This window comes from Manis pentadactyla, chromosome 4 (assembly GCF_030020395.1).
Source record: "Manis pentadactyla isolate mManPen7 chromosome 4, mManPen7.hap1, whole genome shotgun sequence".
NCBI lineage: Eukaryota > Metazoa > Chordata > Mammalia > Pholidota > Manidae > Manis > Manis pentadactyla.
In genome coordinates this window covers 27,000,884-27,020,580 of record NC_080022.1, presented here as the reverse complement: position 1 = coordinate 27,020,580, position 19,697 = coordinate 27,000,884, and the positions used below count along the sequence as shown (strand labels likewise).

The 19,697-nt window shown below is 39.2% G+C and overlaps 1 protein-coding gene and 1 pseudogene across 3 annotated transcripts in view; both read left to right on the top strand.

The window, feature by feature from the left end:
• Positions 1-19,697, top strand: part of KIAA0319L (KIAA0319 like) — a 128,376-nt gene that overhangs the window by 88,241 nt on the left and 20,438 nt on the right. For all 3 annotated transcript variants that reach the window (XM_036911933.2, XM_036911932.2, XM_036911934.2), the window contains exons 4-10: positions 3,468-3,714; positions 6,030-6,131; positions 8,819-8,916; positions 12,283-12,370; positions 13,598-13,690; positions 15,460-15,592; positions 18,582-18,810. In XM_036911933.2, the coding sequence (XP_036767828.2) occupies positions 3,468-3,714; positions 6,030-6,131; positions 8,819-8,916; positions 12,283-12,370; positions 13,598-13,690; positions 15,460-15,592; positions 18,582-18,810 (990 nt within the window). The remainder of the gene's footprint in view (positions 1-3,467; positions 3,715-6,029; positions 6,132-8,818; positions 8,917-12,282; positions 12,371-13,597; positions 13,691-15,459; positions 15,593-18,581; positions 18,811-19,697) is intronic.
• Positions 1,829-3,430, top strand: LOC118925733 (40S ribosomal protein S23-like; annotated as a pseudogene).

The window sequence follows — 19,697 nt, the reverse complement described above, 5'->3', positions numbered from 1 at the left end:
ATAATATTTTATATTAACTATACTTCAATAAAAAAATAAATAAAAGATGCCATTAAGAAAAGTGAAAAGGCAAGCTAGACTATGAAAATATATTTGCAAATTAAATACCTAACAAAGGACTTGTTTCTAGAATATATAAGAGCTCTTGTAACTCAGAATACTAATAAATAAAGCAAAGAATCTGAACAGATAGTCCACCAGAGAAGTTATACAGGTGTCCAATAAGTATGTGAAAAGATGTTCAAAATCATTAATCATCAGGAAAAATGCAAATTAAAACCAGAACAAGATGCCACTACACATTAAAATTAAAATTAAAAAGACTTCCCACACCAAATACTGGCAAGGTTGTAGAACAATTGGAATGCTCACACTGATGGTGGGATTATATAATAGCACATTAACTTCGGAAAAATTTTTGGCAGTTTTTATTAAAAGGTTAAAGGTACATCTTCCATATTACCAGGCATTCTATTTGTAGATATTTACCCAAGAGAGAAGAAAGGGTATGTCCATAGAAAGACTTGTAGAGGAATATTTATATCAACTCAATTTGTAATAGCCAAAAACTGGGATCAACCCAAATATCCATCTATTGGTGAATGAATAAACAAATCGCATATTCATACAACAGACTGCTTCTCAGCAATCATAAGGAAATAATTTTTGATACACACAGTGTCATGGATAAATAACAAAATTTTGCTGAGTGAAAAAGGCCAGACAAAAAAAGTGTATACTGTGATTTCATATATACAGAATTTTAGAAAATTCAAACTAACGTGAAGTAACAGGAAGCAGAACAGTGGTTGCTTAGGGATGGGAATGGGGAGGAAAAGGGCTTACAAAGGAGCACGAGGAATCTTCTGCAGTGAGGGTTCATGTTCATTATCATGATTGTGGTGATAGTTTCATAGGTGTACACACGTATGTCAGAATTGAGCAAATTGTACACTTTAAATCTGTTTGGCTTATTGAATGTCAATTATACTTAATAAAGTTGTAAAAAACAAAATGGGCAAAGATTTGAATAAACTTCACCAAAGAAAACATGACTGGCCAATTAGCACGTGAAAAGATGTTCGACTTCATTAGTCATCAGAAAAATGCTAATTAAATCAAAGTGAGATACGATTACAATGACAAAAATAAAAAGACCAAGGAATACCACGTATTGGTGAAGTTGTGAAGCAACTGGAACTCTCACACTTTGCTGGTAGAAATGCAAAATTGTACAGCCACTTTGGGTAGCGAATGGTTCATGTTTTCTTTCATTCTTTCTCTTCTTTTTTCATTTTTAATTGAATTATAGGTGACACATGACACCACATCAGTTTAAGGAATACAGGACAGTGATGAGCAGACCATATGCATGTACAGTATGAAATGCTCACCCCAACAAGTGTAGCCAGCACCCATCACCATACAAAGCTATTACAATATTACTGTCTGTATTTCCTATGTTGTGCTTTTCATCCCTGTGACTTACTTATTTTATAACTGGAATTTTGTATCTATTAATACTTTTCATCTATTTTGTCTATTGCCCCACTTCCCTCCCCTCTGGGAACATCAGTTTGTTCTTTGGTTCACTGTTTCTTACTAAAGCTAAACATACACTTACATATAAACAGCAATTAATACTTCTAAGATAAATTAAAACATTTTTACAAAATCATTTGTATTCAAACATTTATAGCAGCTTTATGAGAGCTGAGAATTGAAAACAAACCTCCATCAGTAGAAGAATGGATAAATTTTGGCATATCTCAATAATGGAAAAAGGAATGAAATATAGAAACAATAACATGGATGAATCTTTTAAAACATGTTGAATGAAAGCAGCAAGTAACAAAAGTTGTATATATATGATTCCTTTTGTGTGAATTACAAGAAAGCCCAAAACTACCTAATGGTGACAGAAACAAATCAGTAGTTACCTGAGCCTGAGGGTGAGGCAAGGATTTACTGCAAAGGGGCACAAACCAACTTCTGGGGCTGATAAAAATGTTCTGTCTCTTGACTGTGGTTACGTGGCTGTATACACTTGTCAAAACTCACTGACCCATACACTTTAAATGCGTGCAGTTTATTTTATGTAAACTACACATTAGTTAAGTTGATTAAGAAAAGTCCACACCATCACCCTTGTGTTGCCACTCGTCATTTCTCATTTGGGTGAATGCTGTACCCTCTTACGTGGTATTCCGGCTTTGTCTTATTTCTTCAAACCCATATACTAAACAGCAACCCATATGATCCATTTAAAACAGAAACCTGACCATGTCACTCCACTGAATGACAACCCTTTGACTTGTTCACCATTACCTGGCTTCTTAAAGTAGCATAAATAATGTCTTTTTCAGTCTGGCCCTCAACTCTTTCCAGCTCATCTTCCATTACTCAGCTCAGAGCTCTTCTGCTCAGGCCTGCGGCGCTGGCAGGATTGGCAAGTGTCGCAGTCTTTGTACTGTCAGGAAGCTCCATAGCTACTGACTAGGTCAGAAGTGGTGTGATAAACAGTATGGGAAAGCACATTTGGGCGCAGCCCTGAAGACCAGCCCTTTTGAAGGTGCTTTCCCATGCAAAGGGAAGCATGATGGAAAAAGTGGGGGTTGAAGCCAAACAGCCAAATTCTGCCATCAGTAGTGTGTCAGGGTCCAACTGATCAAGAATGGCAAAAAAAATTCACAGCCTTTGTATCCAGTGATGGTTGCTTGAATTTTATTGAGAAAAATGATGAAGTTCTGGTTGCTAGATTTGGTCACAAAGGTCATGCTGTTTGTTGGTGACATTCCTGGAGTCTGCTTTAAGGTTGTCAGAGTAACCAATGGCTGCCTTTTGGCCTTATACAAAAAGTTTTGATGGTGAAAACACAGTAATAAATTTTAAAATGCTAAAAAAATTAAAGTAAAAATCAGCCTAGGCTTTCCTCTTCCAGAAAGCCTTTATTTATTATACCATCCTTCTTCACATGCCTCCCTAAGAGAGAGGAGTTAAGTGCCCTCACATTGTATATCTTTGGTTCATCATAACTTCATAGATGTACTTATCATTTGGACTTACCGTTAGTTCTCTGTGCCCCACTAGATTGTGCATTTGTTGAGCACAGCGATTGTGTGTTATTTATACTTTGGGTCCACAGGACCTGTTCCATAATAGGTGCTTAATAAGTATTTGTAGAAAGACCGAATATAAAATGGTAAGTGAGAAAAGAAGATAAGAGTAATCATAGAGTGATTATTACTATTTTGTTTCAAGCAAAACTTCACATAGAAAACAAGACAGGGAAGACTTTTATCAAATTTTAACATCAGTTTAGGTAGTGAGAGATTAATTTCTTTAGTATTTTTGACAGGTTTGCATTTTTTCAAAAAAAACATTTAACTTGCAGTTATTTCATGAGACAACCTAAAAACTGGCTGTATAACTTTTGCCTACTCAAATGAATTTTTGCATTTCTTTAGGTCCACAAGGCAGTTACAATTTCCAGTCCCTTAACCACAGTCCTGACTGCAGAGATTCCTGGTTGGTCAAAGAATGTGTCAGTCCAGCCTGAGACGTCTGAGGATCCTGGTACTACACCTAGTACTCAGCAAGTAAAAAGCCCTGGGCGAATCCAGATTGCCACCCCTGAGCCAGTGGCTCCCTCCTACAGTTATGCCACCCCCACCCCCCAGGCATCTTTGCAGAGCACCTTAGCATCACACCCAGGTGAGGCCGTTTGCATCTGCCCTTGGAGATAGGATGGGAAAGTAGAGCATTTGATCAGTGTTCCCTTTTAGCAGAAAGAAAAGAGGGAGGCATGGCTTTGAATGGAGTTGGTAGAGAAAAAACAATCCTGTCAGTGTCCCTGTAATCATAGGACTTGGGGCTCTTGATCCTTGTCTCAACAGGCCCCAGCTTATGGGAATTTATGAGGCTCCTTTTTCCCAAGCCACATTCCACTGTGCTTGGGACTTAAAAGCACAAGATTCAGTTAAATAATTGAAGGAATCAAGCAAACAAAAACCACTGGGAAGAAAAATTTGTATCTGTGTACCTATTTGTCTTCTGAATGGCTGATTTTAGGTCAGATATTTGTCTGATTCTGACAGCATCTTTATTTTTAAAACAACCCATAGGAAGGAGGTTTATACATAGAGTGTTGCCTTAACAACAAGTCTGTGTGCTTCATGAGTGCTGGTCTAAGGTATTAGGAGGAAATTGTTAATCAAAGAAACTAAGTTGATCTTTATCCCTGAAAAAGTCAACAAGGTGAAGCAAAGCCGATGAAAACAAATTTTTGCCAGTTTTTAATTTCTTAGGGTCTCCTTTGATGGTAATATAACATGAAATTTCAGGACTTCAATCCTGGGGCACTGTGGTAGATTTTGTATTCAGGCAGAATGCCTATAATTTTTTGTATAATTATGAAGAGTTTGGGCTGCACTGTATTTTTGTCCATTATATTTTGTCTTGAGTATAGTGGTTTTTTCTTTTTTCTTTTGTCCTTCCTCCCTTCTTTCCACCCTTTCTTCATTCAAAGAATTCTTATTCCACCTCATGGGGTGTCTAAGTGCTGACTCTTCTATAGTGGATGGTTTCATTTCTCCCCAAGTGCAGTATTGCCAAGCAGAGAGGTAAATCTCAAATTTCTTAAACTTGTCTAGGAGGCCCTTCTCGCCTCCCAGTCTTAAAATGTGGGTGGACCAGCCAGTTGTTCGTGTTAAGCTCTCCAGGTCTCATACTAAATGGACAATTATTGTTAGAGAAATAAGATTTATATAATCAGTAGTTCTCAACACTCTGCAAACATTTTTGGTTATTACAACTATGGAGGAGGGATGCTGCTGACATCTAGTGGGTGTAGGGCAGGAATGCTGCTAAATACCTACAATGCACAGCGCCCCCCTCCCGCAAAACAGAATTATTTGGTCCAAGATGTCAAAGGTGCTAAGGCTGAGAAACTCTGACATGTATGAAATAGCTAGCGAAGAGTATAAAAAGCGTTTATAGGTAGTAGCTGACATGGGTGTTTCAAAAACGCTAAAGTAGTTCTGGAAGTAGATCAGTTTGAATTGAAATGGTTTGGGAAGATTTTTTTTGGAGAGAAGACTGGCTTTAAGCTAGAAACAAATGACTGTATTTAGAATCAAGCACATACTGCAATTAAAGGAAAAAGCGTTAGCAAAGTCCCCAAGAGTAGAGCATGGCTTCTTTGGAGCACAAGAGGGAAAGTGATAAAACTACAGGCAGAATTGGGTAGAAAAGGTGAGGTGGTGTGATCAGATAATGCTTCTCTAATGAGAAGTTAGGAGTTTGGTCTTAAACATAGGATGGAAGTGGAGGTCTTACATAGGTGAATAACATGGTAGGTTAGTATTTTTGAAAAACTAATGGTGCTGGGTGTTTTACAGAATGGATTAGGGTGGGGAGGGCTAGCAGAGGGGAAACCAATTAATATTCTTGAAATAATCTAAGTCTATAGTTGTAGCAACTGGAATGGAAAGAAGTTAAGGTTGGCCTTGTGACAGGCACTTGCCTTTTCTTCTAGGAACTTTGCATGTGTATTTCATTAGAAAGTTATTTATTAGCATACAGATGATCCTTGAAAGAGAGTTGAACTCTATTTATTGAACTCTTGGGAGGTACTATGTAAAGATGGCTTAGGGATAGACCATAGTTAAAATGCAGTGGAGAAAAACTCAGAGAAAGGAAGAAAAGTAGAATAATATGGTGTCATGATAACCAAGAGTATTAAGATGGAGGCAGTTAGCAGTATTAGATACCACAGAAATGAAGGATGAACATTGAGAAACAGCTATTAGATTGCTAAGAAGCATTTCATTGATGACCTTCAGAGATCCTTTTCAGTGGAGAAATTGGGGCAAAATCAAATTTTAGGGGATTAGAGAGTGGATAAATAATGAAGAAATGAAGGTAGTAGCTGAATATTGTTTATAAAATAAATTTGGCCACAAATAACGGAAGAAATAAGATAATCTGGATCTAATTGCTTATCTCTTGTATATTTTCTTTGTTTCTAGTTATAAAGGAACTGGTCGTATCTGCTGGAGAGAGTGTCCAGATTATCCTGCCTAAGAATGAAGTTAAATTAAATGCATATGTACTCCAGAAACCACGTGAAGGTAAAATATCCCCTTCGTTTTGACAGTGTTTTAATTTATAATAATATCTACATACCTTAACTTACTCATTGCAACAAGTCCTGTGAGAATAAGATATAGCATATGCATGCACAAATATTTATGTAATACAAGAGTCAATATAATATAATGTTTGAGATCATTAGCTTTGATGTCAAGCATAGGTTTAAATCCCAGCTCAGCCAGTCTTTAGCTGAATGACTTTAAGCAAATAATTTAATTTCTCTAAGTTTCCATTTCTTCCTCAGTAAAATAAGGACACTTATTTCTACTTCATAAGGTTCCTTTAAGAGCAAAATAAAATGGTATATAAGGTACCTACTTCAGTGCCTAGCATACAGCTAATGCTCATTAAAGTAGGTTGTATTATACCCCTTTAAAAGAGGAAGAAACCGAGACTCAGGTTAACCTACTTATTTTGGCCAAACAACTAGTACATAGCAAATATAGAACTTGAAGTGAAGTTATCCAAGACTATTGCTAATATAGATTTGTCACTAAAAAAAAGGACAAGCCTAACATGATGTACAAAATATAAATTTTAAGATATATATAATGAGGGGATGATTAATTCATTATTTAAGAAAACTTCTGTAATCTGAGCTTCCTGTCACCTTCAACATATATGGTAATATAGCAGTTTGACCTATAAACATATATGCACCCCCTTAAGACTGATAAGAAGTGAAGCCTTCTTTGATGGAAAATAGTGGCATGGGGTCAGTCAAGTACAATGTCATACTCTATTCAGGACGGGTCGTTTCATTGTACTTACACACATTTCCAATACAGTTGTCCTACTTTCTGAACCCAATACCAAATAGTGTATTTATGCAAAAAGTTCTTTTCCAGAACCTGAATACTCTGCCTTTTCTATATTTCTGCCCTCATGCTGAGTTTCCTTACCACTTTATTTCATCTTCCTCTAGAGAAGGTTTTTCCTTTCCTCCTTTGGTGGTAAGTGAAGGTAAATGGACTTGGTGACCTTTGAAGATGGGAGTGAGAAAGGAACTGCTTTGAGCTGTGACCGCTTCTACTTTTATGTGGAAGATATGCTGGGCTTTACTATATCTTCTTTTCTAACCCCTATGTGGATGTACATTTCTGTGAGTTAGCATCCCCTTGTAGGTTCAGTATTCTAAAACATACCAGTTGAGAAACGGATTGTTTTCAACTCTCTTCTCCCCATGTTCTTCAGCTATCTTCATCAGTTATATGAAATAGATGGTTTCAAACTTTCAAAGGTTGGGAGCAATGAGGCGAGACCAGCTCTTCCTGCTCTTTATCCCCATATCCTGTGGCAGTCCCTGAAGCACCTCTCAGGGGCCCTGTAGGTTTTGGAGGCACAGTTGGAAAACCACTGCCCCAAATCATAAAATCCAGCATTCTGTCTAACAGATTTATACTCAGTTGTTCCCTTGGGCAGATTTCTGGCTGTAAGGTATAATTCATCCCCTGAGCTTCTGTCCTAAGAATATTGTCCTTTTTTGAAATTTGTGTTGCTAGCCTTGGATACTATAAAATTGTCAGTTCCCAAACTAATGTGAGTCTGTTTTCTGTGTGGGGAAAAAATTTCCAACTATAGTTGGAAGAAATGTCACCTCAGCACCAGTACTACTTCTGCTGCTTTTTGCCTGCTCCTCATCTAATCTAACTTCTACAAAATACATTTGTGTGAGAGCTTCTTGGGACTGACAACTAGCCAAAACAAAACTAGTATTTTGGGGAGAAAGGAAGAGTATAGATCCTGTTTCTCAGGCTTATAAAACAAAATCTGGTCTGAAGATGAAGGCTATCTTGGAAATTAGTTCTATTAACTTTAACTTTGACTCATAAAATAAGGGAAAAAACCACTGCCAAGTGTTTGAGGTTTCTTTTTTTCCTTTTCTTTTTTTACTTTTGGGTAGTAACCTAAACTAAACCTTCCCATCAAATCCCACCCTTTCCTAGCCGAAATGCATTTTGTTCCACAAAAAACCCTTAAGACCACTTTTACTGGTGAGGGATTCCATTTAGGTAACAGTATTCTATCCTTGCTCTACCCAGTCATATAGTCTGAGCTACAAATGAGAATCATTTAATGCTTCATTTGATCTTAATTAATTTCAGTGGGGCCTGTTTTAAATGGGCCATCTCCTACCATCTTCTGCAGTGTGTTATTTAGCTCAGCAGGAATGAAGTAGCTCTTTTAACTCATCAGGGTGTGATGACCTCAGTGAGACAAGCATTGTTAGCACTCTGTAAAAAGCTATTTTTGAACCATGTTATTTAGAAGTCATTGCTGTTCTTTGTTGCAAAAGAAGTTTTACAGGAAAATGGCCTTTGTTCCCAATGAGTCCAACTGTAGTGGTTGGGAAGGCAACTATTTTCACTGGGTTACCGCACCATGAACAACCTAGTATTTTGAGGAAGGGTAGTCCCTGAGCATGGTGGGTATGGGGCAGGAATAAGCATTGCTGCGAGAGAGGAGAAGCCCTGACTATAGCTGAGTCAGTAGATTCCACCTACTTTCAACAGAATGTTTGGTTTCCCTAAAGGCTTTGGGGTGAAATCTTAAAAACTAAGGCCTTGTCAAGATTTAGAAGAGATATGTTATTGGCAGGCTGTGTGGCTGCCCTCTTTGTGTGTAGGTGTGTGTTTTCATGATTTTTGTAACTGCCCTTCTATAGGAGAAACCTACACCTACGACTGGCAGCTGATTACTCATCCTAAAGACTACAGTGGAGAAATGGAAGGGAAACATTCCCACATCCTCAAACTATCCAAGGTGAATTTGCCTTCTGTCATTTTCAGGGCTGGGTGGAGGTGTTGACCATTTTCTAAAATGTGTAATTTAGAATTTTCTGTCCACACTTAAGTCAGGAGCAATCTTTCAAAAGTGAATCCTCCAAAAGGCAGATTGGCTGACATCCAATACTTGTTAGTGTCTGATTCTCAAATTTTCATTTATGGTGAGAAGACCATATAAGCATGGTGGTAATAGCTGAAAATATACACTAAACAATTTTTAAGGGTAACATAAGGATTTTAGAATTTGGGAGATAACTGGTTTTTTTGTGGCCACATGACTGGGTAAACTGGCTCAGTCTTTTTTGGGATTCAGTGTATTTATAAGAGCCATATAAATGTTCATATTCTTTGGCCACGCAATCCCATTCATTCATTCATTCATTCTTTAACAACTGTTTATTGTACATTACTATGTGACAGGCTTTGGGAGTATATCAGTGATTAATTGTAATCTTAACATTCAAGGACAATAGAGTCGAGTAGGTGATACCAGAAACAGGTAATTATAATGGAATACACAGGTCAGTACATGGGGAATTGAAGCCCTGGGGAGCTAGAGTAGATATCTTAGGGTTTTCCTGGTTGGGTCATGAAAGGTCCCTAACTGGGTAGAGGTTGGAGTGATAATACCCCAAACAGAGGAAGCAGTATGTCTACTAGGCCAAATAATTAGAGAGAAATTTGGGGAAAAGGAAATTCTATGTGGTTCAGCCTGACTGGACCCTGTGGTATGAGAAGAGCAGTGGCACAAGTACATTGGACAGATGCAGGGGCCAGATCATATAGAGTCTTATATGCTGGAATAATAAGGACTTTGAATTTTATCCAGAGGAAATAGAGCCTTTGAAAGGTTTTAAGCAGGAGAAAGACATGTTCAGATATCAGCTTAGAAAGATCATCCTGACTGCAGTCTGGAAGAGGTAGGACCCAAACAAGGGAGACCAGGGAAGATCTATTGAAACATGTAGGTACGAGATGATAATAGCTTGAGTAAAAACCCTAAATAAATGAGATAAAACTTAAGACCCATTTATTAAGCTCATTTCATGTGCCAGACACAGTGCTAATTGTTTTATGCAGTTATTTCATTTAATGTTCATAACAATCCCAAGATGTAGATATTACTATTTTACAAATTACAAAACTAAAAATTGGTATAATAAAGTGGGTTGGCCAAAATTCACAAAGATGTTATACAGTAGATTTGAACTGTTAACTTTCCATCTCTGAAGCCCATGCTTCCAACAGTTATGCTATGATGAATGTTTAAAAATTAAGGTGATGGCCAATCACAGTATAAATTGGTCACAGGGATGGTATGTACCTTGAACCCACTCAGTCCAAACCTCCCCCACACCTGCGCGGAAATATTGTCAGTGATTCTGTAACATCTTTCTATGTTGATAGATAGTAACCACACTAGAGGGGATGAGGATTTAATAATATGGGTAACTGTTGAACCCCTGTGTTGTATATTTGAAACCAACATAAAATTGTACTATATATCAATACTTCAATAAAAAAAAAAACTAAGGCAATGACATAGTGAATGGAGAGAAGTGAGTGGATTTGAGAAGTATTATGGAGGTTGACTTGATAAAACTTGATCAATTAATTGGGTGGAGGTTTGGGGGAAGAGAAGTCTAGGGTAATTCTAGTCTTCTGGCTTAGGCACCTGGATAGATGTTGGTGCAATTGTGGTGATATTCACTGAAATGAGGAACACAGAAAGAGGAGCAGGTTTGGGGGAGGTTTGAACAGAGTGGGTTCAAGGTAGTTGGGAACCATTGGAGTGGAGGTGTCCTAAGCAGCTGGGAGGAAGGGGCTAGAGATCAGGTTACAAGTCTGAGCTACAGAGGTAAATTTGCACACTCGCCTCAAACAGATAGATGACAGTTGAAGCCATGGTAATAGATCATCAGAGAGAGTGTGTAGCATGAAGAAATAAATGGATTGCTAAATGGGAATACTGTCATTAAAGGTATGGAAGGAAGAGAAACTGCAGGAAAAGGAGGAGTGAGCAGAGATGGGAAAGCCAAGGAAGGAGAGCATTACAAGAAGGAAGTTGTCACAAATGCCACATGCAGTTGATTAGCAGCAACCCAAAGAGGATAATTCAAAATAAATTTGTCCAAAAGGTGTTCATCACAGCACTAGTTGTAATACTAAACCTTTGGAAACAATCCAAATATCCAACAATGTGGAATGCTTATGTGAATTATGGCACATTTAATTCATGCAGTATTCTGCAGCCATTAAAGTGACTATTAAAAAGACTGTTATAATGGGGAAAGTGTTCATGCTAAATGAGTGGAAGAAAGAACAATAAAAAGTTTCATACACACTTTGATTGATAGTTAGATCCTGAATACCATTGAAATATCTCTTAGAAGGTACGAATCTTACCTTACTCATTTGTAAGCACCAAATCTATAATAATGACTGGTACATAATTGGTTCTCAAAAAATGTTTGTTGAACAAATGTACTATTTAAAATAATTTTTGTGTGTGGTCAAGGATTGGAAGGAAATAAGAAATATGATTAATTGATGTGTTAGGACAGTGGGATTATGGATGATTTTTAAATTTTATATTATATTTATACAGTTAGTAGAAATCGGGAGGGAAAAGTATTGAGATATTTGGGAGCTATTTGGTATTTTTACAAAATGTTTTTCTTGCAGAGATGATCATTTAATTTCATAACTCTGTGAAGTAGGGTGGTTGGGCCCTTAATGTTCTCCTGAAAAGAAAATGGGAGAACAGAGATAGTGAAATCCCTTTTGTTGTTTTAGCGTCAGCTAGTAATAAAATTCACATTAAAAGCTATGGTGTTTTGAGGTTTTTTTTGCTATCATTAATATACAATTACATGAGCAACATTGTGGTTACTAGATTCCCCCCATTATCAAGTCCCTACCACATACCCCATTACAGTCACTGTCCATCAGCATAGTAAGATGCTATAGAATCACTACTTGTCTTCTCTGTGCTATACTGCCTTCCCTGTGCATTGTGTGCTAATCAAAACGCCCCTTATTCCTCTTATCCCTCCCTTCCCACCCACCCTCCCTAGTCCCTTTCCCTTTGGTAACTGTTAGTCCATTCTTGGGTTCTGTGAGTCTGCTGCTGTTTTGTTCCTTCATAGTTTTTGTAAAAGCTATGGCTTTTTAGTTTATAATTCATTGTTTCACTTCTTCAGCTAGTTTACTTTCTCCAGTTTGGATACAGTGCAAGAAAAGCAGAGTGCAAGAATCAGCATGGCAAAGTTCAGATATTTGTGTTATTTTAATAATTGTTGCTCTTCGTGGTTGTCTAAAAGATCTCCTCTCTTTTCTGCAGCTTACTCCTGGCCTGTATGAATTCAAAGTGAGTGTAGGTGGTCAGAATGCCCACGGGGAAGGCTATGTGAATGTAACAGTACAACCAGGTATGTTTCCCAGCCCTGGCTGTCTCCATTGCCGCTCTGGAGGATTCCCTAGGAGATGTAGATTTGACTTAAGGGTTTTTTAGTCCTCATTGGGTTTTTTTAGGTAACATATTTATTGGGCAATTCCTAGTTCAATGTAGTAAAATGTTAGGATGGCAAAGTATATACTCTGCTTCCAGTTGGGACCCTTAGCTGGGCAAGGAAACATTTGCCACATTGGTCCATGGTACAGTATGGCCTGGGCAATCGCCTGCCTACCCGAGAACTGCTTATCCACGTGGGTCATGCTGAGAAAGGACCATTTGTTATGATTAAGAGATACAAGAAAGCCAGAAGCCTAGGAGGAGCATGTAGAAGGAGAACCAGCCAAGTGTCTGGCTCTTTCTGATCTCTTTCAGGAAACGTGGCCTTTGCACACAGAATTCCTCATATAAATCCTGCCAGTCCTTCTTCACCTTGGAAACTGAATCCAGTCATTCAATTTTAGTGATCTGCTATTGGTAGATTACAGTGCAATAGCAAAGTGTCTTGTTTTGCATTTTCAGATAAATTTAGGGGAAATTGAAAAGTAGCACAACGTTGGCACCAATTCTTAATACTATTTTCTGTCTTGGTTGGTAATACATTTTCTTTTCATTCCTTGAACTTTGTAGCCAAGGCAATCATTTTACCTTCTTAAAAATGTGGTTAGCTTAAAGACCATGTGATAATTTCTCCAGGAAGCCTCTGGGTTTGCAGCTCATCGTCATTTGGGTGGACCAGTGGTTTGTGATCTTCCCCATCACTTAGGCCTAGTCCCCTCACACCTAGTCAGCTCTAGGATGGTTGAGAAATCACCCATCATCTTTTCAGCACAGCCTGTGCCAAGGGATAGTTTACCAAGGCTTGTATGACACAAAACTTACTTGTTGTCCACCTGTAGCCAGCTGGCCTGAAAGCAGCCACTGCTCCTGTGGTACTTTGCATGAACCAGATAACACATGGGTGTTGAAAGGATGCACAGGGCATGGACTTAGGAACAGTCAGGTTTGGAAGAAGCTTTAACACTCCCTCCCTGGTGTCTTACGTTAGAGTGGCAATCTGGTCTTGTGACTTTCGTGTTTGTCGATGCTTCAAACTGCAATTACGTAGTGGAAACTGATTGATATAATCCACCCAGATAGGGCCTGCTCCTCTTGTAATTTATAAAACCCCTCTTCTAGTTTCTTCTGGGCTATTTTCTTACAGAGCCCCGTCAGAATCAGCCTCCTGTTGCCATTGTGTCACCACAGTTCCAGGAGATCTCCCTGCCAACCACTTCAACAGTCATTGATGGCAGCCGTGAGTACTGGTCTGGGTATGATTTTTGAGAAGAGCATTCTCTGTGTGCTCTAGTAGAGGATTTGGGGCCAGCTGTGTCTGCATTTTGTTCAGGCTGGTCTTCCTGACCATGTTATGGGAAGACCAACCCTCTCAAGCAACTGATTAGGAAGTAAAAAACAGGCCCTATTTAAACTCCCCATGTGGCTTGTTTGAAGTAATATTTCTGCTCTGAGATAGTAAAGTGAGATTATGTACAGATTTAGCATTATTTTAGTTGAAACTTGCTGGTTTCCAAATTTGCTTAGATGAAATTGCCACTCTTAATTATGGAAATGAAGCTCCTTCCTAGCATGGCAAGATAAGTGAGAGTCTTGCCTGAGGAACCCTCACCCAGCCGTCACTGCCTAGCTGGATTCTTACTGGCCTTTTCCCAGAGAGACTCACAGAATGTACTCCACACCTCGCCTGGGTTCACTGACATTTACATCCTTCAGCGTAGTGTCACCTCCTGGGTGACGTGAGGGGATGTCTGGGTCTCTGCCATTGATCCTGGCTCTGTGTGTGCAGGAGGCTTCAAGCCTGTCATCTCACCCGTATTTGCCTGGTTTCTCTTGAGACTCATTAAGGTCCTATTGCCCTGATTTTCTGGGCACCAGCAGTGGTTTTTGGCAGAGGCAGTCACTGCTTTAGCAGAGGAATCCCTAGCAGTGTCAACCATTTCATGTAGATGGTTCTGCTAAGAAAAGGAGGCTAGAAGGAGAGCAGGCCCGGAGGAAGAGAGAGACTAGGAAGAAGCACTTGTGAGAATGGTAAAAAGGGTTCACATTGTACCATTTTGTTTTATATTTTTTAATAGGTCTAAGTTAAATAATATGTAAAAATACACAATGAAAAGAATCACTACCATTCCTTTCTCCCAACTATCCAGTTTTCCTCCACACAACCAATGCTATTATTTTATGTATCTTTCTAGAGATATTTTATACATATATAGGAAAATACAAATACAGTCTTTATAACACATTACACACAGTTATGTATAGTGCTTGTTTCTATATGTTCGAGAATTTTTCTGAATACATAGAATATTTCTTCATTCTTTTTTCTTTCGATTACCTAGCCTTCTGTTATATGGATATATAATTTCTTTGTATGAATATATACTTGTTTTCTCAATGTCTGTTGATGACCATTATTTTTGGTCTTTTGCTATTGCAAATGTTACCGTGAAAAATCTTGTAGGCAGGTACCAGTATATCTGTAGGATAAATTCCTAGAAGAGGAATTACAGGGGCAAAGATAAATTTTGCCAAATTGTTCTTTATAGAGGTTGTATAAGTTTATGCTTCCCCAGTGAATTATGTGAGGTCCTCTTTCTCCCCACCTTTACCCATATAATGTAATGAAAATTTGGTCTCAACCAATTTGATGGGTTAGAAAATGGTATCTCAAGGGTAATTTAAATTTGTGTTTCTTTTATTTTAAGTGAGCTTGAGTATCTTTTAATGTGTTTAAGAATTTTTGATGTTCCTTTTTTTATACAGTAGCGTTTTAACCAGAGGTTGCCTGTGTTGGAGTCCTTGGCAAACTACGCAGTGGAATAATATTCATAGAGAGGCAGAATGACCCAATATTCCTAGGGAAGAAACACTCTGGAGAGAAAGTCTGTAATTTCATGAAGTTTTCCTAGCCTCAGATCTCTGGGTGGTTGCCCTGGCTTGTGTAAACTGGGTAAGTGCTGAGACCCAGTACTCTCGTGTTGTAACTGATGTTTCTTTGTGGTCAAGAAAGCACTGATGATGATAAAATTGTCCAGTACCATTGGGAAGAACTTAAGGGACCTCTGAGAGAAGAGAAGATTTCTGAAGATACGGCCATATTAAAACTTAGTAAGCTCGTCCCTGGGAACTACACTTTCAGGTAAATTAGGATCCTTCAAGTTTACTACCATAGGCCTTTTTTTATTCACTGTGGGTTCTGCATTCTTGTAGGAGTAACCCTGACAGATACTAACTTTGCTGTAGAGTTGGTTGATAACTTAGCCTTTGGTTCCATTGATTCTTGAGCCTTATGGCAGTTGTGCTCACAATAATGATAAAATTTAGGGCAAAGGTCCTTGTGTAATAGATCAGGATCCAGCACAGTTAATCCTCAAAGCCTTACCTGGCAGATCTCCAAACCTATTTTTAGGATTTCTATCAAGTGAAAGGGTCCATCTTCCTTTGCCTTTTCTCAGGAAAAATCTAGAAGGAACCTACTTCCATCCTGTCTCCTCCCTGTCTGCTTCCTCAGCTTTTGATATCTCAAAATATTTACTTTTGATTAGTGGTTTATTTAAATTTGATTTATAGAGAACACTCTGTTGGGGCTTTTTGGAGAATTTGATTCAATGACAGTCCTTTTGGGAACTAGTGTCTTGTGAGGCTGGCTGTAGAGTGATCCTCTTTATATTTGCATAATTTCCTGTATGTTACAAAGCACAAGTTTGTGAGTATCATACAAACACCATATGTATACAATACTGTCCTCATTGCACATCTGAGAAAAGTGAGGCTCAGTGAATGCAGTAACTTCTCTGAGGTCACACAGCTGAAACTGAAATGCAGATTTTTCTAAGCCTGGGTCAGGGCTCATTCTGTTCTCCTCCTTGACCTGATCATGCGTATTTCATTTATGCTCCCTTGAACGTCCTTCTCAATCTGTTTGAGTTGTGCCCATCCTTAAAGACCTGCTCAGTTCTCTGTTAGGCTCTGTGAGATCCCTCCAGGGAGAGGAGAGTATGTCCTCCTGTTTCCCTGTCGTGCCCAGTGCCTCTGGGTGACGCCTGCTGTGGTGCAGCAGCTTACTAGTTGGTGTCTGTCTCCCCTGCTGGGCCTGAGGTAATCAAGCCTGAGACACTGCCAGCGCACAGTGATGAGTGTCCTAGCACACACCCACCATATGGGTAAATACGACAGGTGACTCAGCAGCATTCTCACTGACTCTGGGCTTCAGGTGACAGAAGGTAGCTGCCATTCAACAAGGTTGGAGCTTTCTCATTGGCTTAAAAAGGAAATGAGTGTTGGCTTTTACCTTAGATTTCTAATATAGGAATTTTAACATTTATGGAATTTAGCCTGAGCCAAGTTGATCCTTTTTAAAATAGTAACAAATAATAGCTACTGTTTCTTGAACACTTACTATGTGTTTAGTACTGTTCTGAGCTCTTTGCATGCAGTAGCTCATTTAATTCTTAGAACAGGTATTATATTTAGTCTTATTTTATAGATTAGGACAGTTAGGTACAGAGAGGTTAAGTAACTTGCCCAGGGTCATACAAGCAGTCTGACTCCAGAGTCTGAACTTTTAACCACAGCATTAATTACAGTGTTTTGGGTGGATAGGGTATTGGGAATAATTCTTTTTTTCTAAGACTCAATCTATGCAATAACAGACTGGGCTTGACTAGCATTAACTCTGATTCTACTCACCTTGTCCTTTCCCCTGCTTCTACATGGCAGTACTTTCTTTCCCCATCTCTGTGGTCAGCTGCTACTTGGTTCCAGGATTTTGCATGCAAGCCAGAGACTGTTTGAGATGCAACTCAGAGGAATGGGCAGCTGCCATTTTGCCATCTGACTATAACTTGCTTTTGTTCTGAAATAGGAGACAAGCACACTATGTTAAAAAACAAAAGAAACTGTGAAAACAACAGGGAAACTGGAAAAAGAGGAAAACATCTGTGGATTTTTCTTTTTCAGATGTTTGCTGATCTGAACATATCTGTCTGGTGTTTTTGTGCTCTTTTTCTAAAGGCTGTGATACAAAAATCTCCTCCAGACCATAGGTAAAAGTGAGATTGTGGGATACAACTCCACAGATGTCTGGCTATGTCTGTGGCTGGTGCTAAGATTTACACAAACGACATGTCTTTTTTATGCTTTTCCTCTTTCTGTCAGCAAAATGGAAAGAACCCAAACCTCCTTGCTTGCTTATGCTCATATTTTGAGGTGGCAGGAGAAGCTTTAGGCTGTTCAGCTGGAAGGCATCATTTAGGTAAAAGCCTGCTCTTATAAATGAACATTTTTTTCTCTTGCAAATCCTATTTCACACTGGCATAAACTGTAGCACTCTTGCATAGGAGAATCAATTTGCATCTCAGGCTCCTGTCTTACCAAAGCCAGCCCTCCTGGTCTACCCCAGAGGCTTTCTGCCAGGATGTCCATTCTTGGGATGTGTACACAGCTGAAACGGGATGATGGCAGGAAAGCCTTCTATAGTCAGAGCTTTCTCTATTTAGTGTGGCATCTTTGAACCTGTGGAAATGGGGGCCAGGGATTATCTTTTCTTAAGATTTGGTTTCTGGGCTGGGGAGTCAGAGTACTGGGCTGTGTCTGGCTTACTGTGTAGCCCTGGGCAGGTTCCTTAGCCTTTCTAAGCCTCCTGTAAGTACAAGGATGATTCCTGCTATATGTGATTGTTGAGAGGGTCGGTGCTTAGATCAGACAGTGCTTAGAAAGGTCCCAGCCCACAGACATGTGCAGTCAGCAGAGAACAACAGTGCTGGAGACATATTGCCTGGATTCAGATCCTAACTCCACCTCTTTCAAGCTTGGACAAGTTACTTTACCTTTCTGCCTTAGTCTCTTCAAATATGTAAGGAGTAAAATGAGAAGAGTACTTTATAGAGCTGTTGTGAGGGTTTAATAAGTTATAATGCACTTGGAACAGTGCCTGGCACACAGTAAGCCCTGAGTCAGTGTTAGCTTCTGGTATCACTCTGCCTTTCTAGGAGGAATGGGTAGGGATTGGTTACCAGTTGGTAACCCTCCCACCATAGTATGTCTTAGCCTTGATTTTCAGTCGTCTCATGTTTATTCCTCCTTCCTCAAGTGCATCCCTGACAACACGCCTTCTCCTTCCCTGATAGCTTGACTGTAGTAGACTCTGATGGGGCTTCTGACTCCACCACTGCAAGCCTGACCGTGAACAGAGCTGTGGATTACCCCCCGGTGGCCAATGCAGGCCCCATCCAAGTGATCACCTTGCCTCAGAACTCCATCACCCTCTTTGGGAACCAGAGCACTGATGATCATGGCATCGCCAGCTATGAGTGGTCACTCAGCCCGAGCAGCAAAGGGAAAGTGGTGGAGATGCAGGTAGGAGGGAATAGTTTTGGTCTTTTCTTGCCCAAGGGAATGAGAGCTGCTGGACTGGGTCCCCATCTAACGCTTTTTTTTTTCATTTTAATTACCAAAGTCAGATTTGTACATAGAACCTTTGAATTTTTAAAAAATCCAGAGACTTTAAGGGGCCTTTAATTAGCCCATTAGCAAAAACCTTTATCCTAAATGTCTAATATTAGAGGGAAAGAATAGATGAGAAATGGTAGCTGTTCTAGGATGACTCCAGAGAGTTGAACTATTTTGAAGCTACGGGGCACAAATCTCAGTGAGCCCTTTTACAGAAGAGAAAAGATTGCTGACTAGTTGGTGAGCATCTTCTCTCTGGAGATATTAAAGGAGAGACTAGATCTGTTACCATGCAGCTAACAGATAAGGAAAGAAAACTGGATGGAGATTGTGGCAAACAGGAGAATGTAAACCCTGACTAAAGGATTAGCCCCTCCTCAGGTACAGCTGGTTGCTGCAAGGCGTGTGGTCCCAATATTGCTAGATCATCTGGCTTTTAAAAAGAGAAGACAGATACCTAGAACTTCAGGGAAGATTTTCCAACTTTTAAGACACTACAGGTCAAACAAAATGTCTGCAAGTTGGATTCAGCCCAGAAGCTGCCAGATTTTGTCCACTGTTCTAGAAGGAGTTTCTGTATTAGAAGTTTTCCCTAAATTATTTATAATGCTCCTTCTGACCTTCTTTGTTTCCAGATTTGAGGCATGACTTAGAGCTCACATTTCACCTGGCTTTAGTTTAAATGTGCTGTTAGGTTTCTCTGTTGTTGGAGCATGACTTTACATAGCATTTTGAGTTGCTTTGTTAGGATTACTTTGTGGCCTCAATAGTAAGAACACTGTTTTTTAAAACTG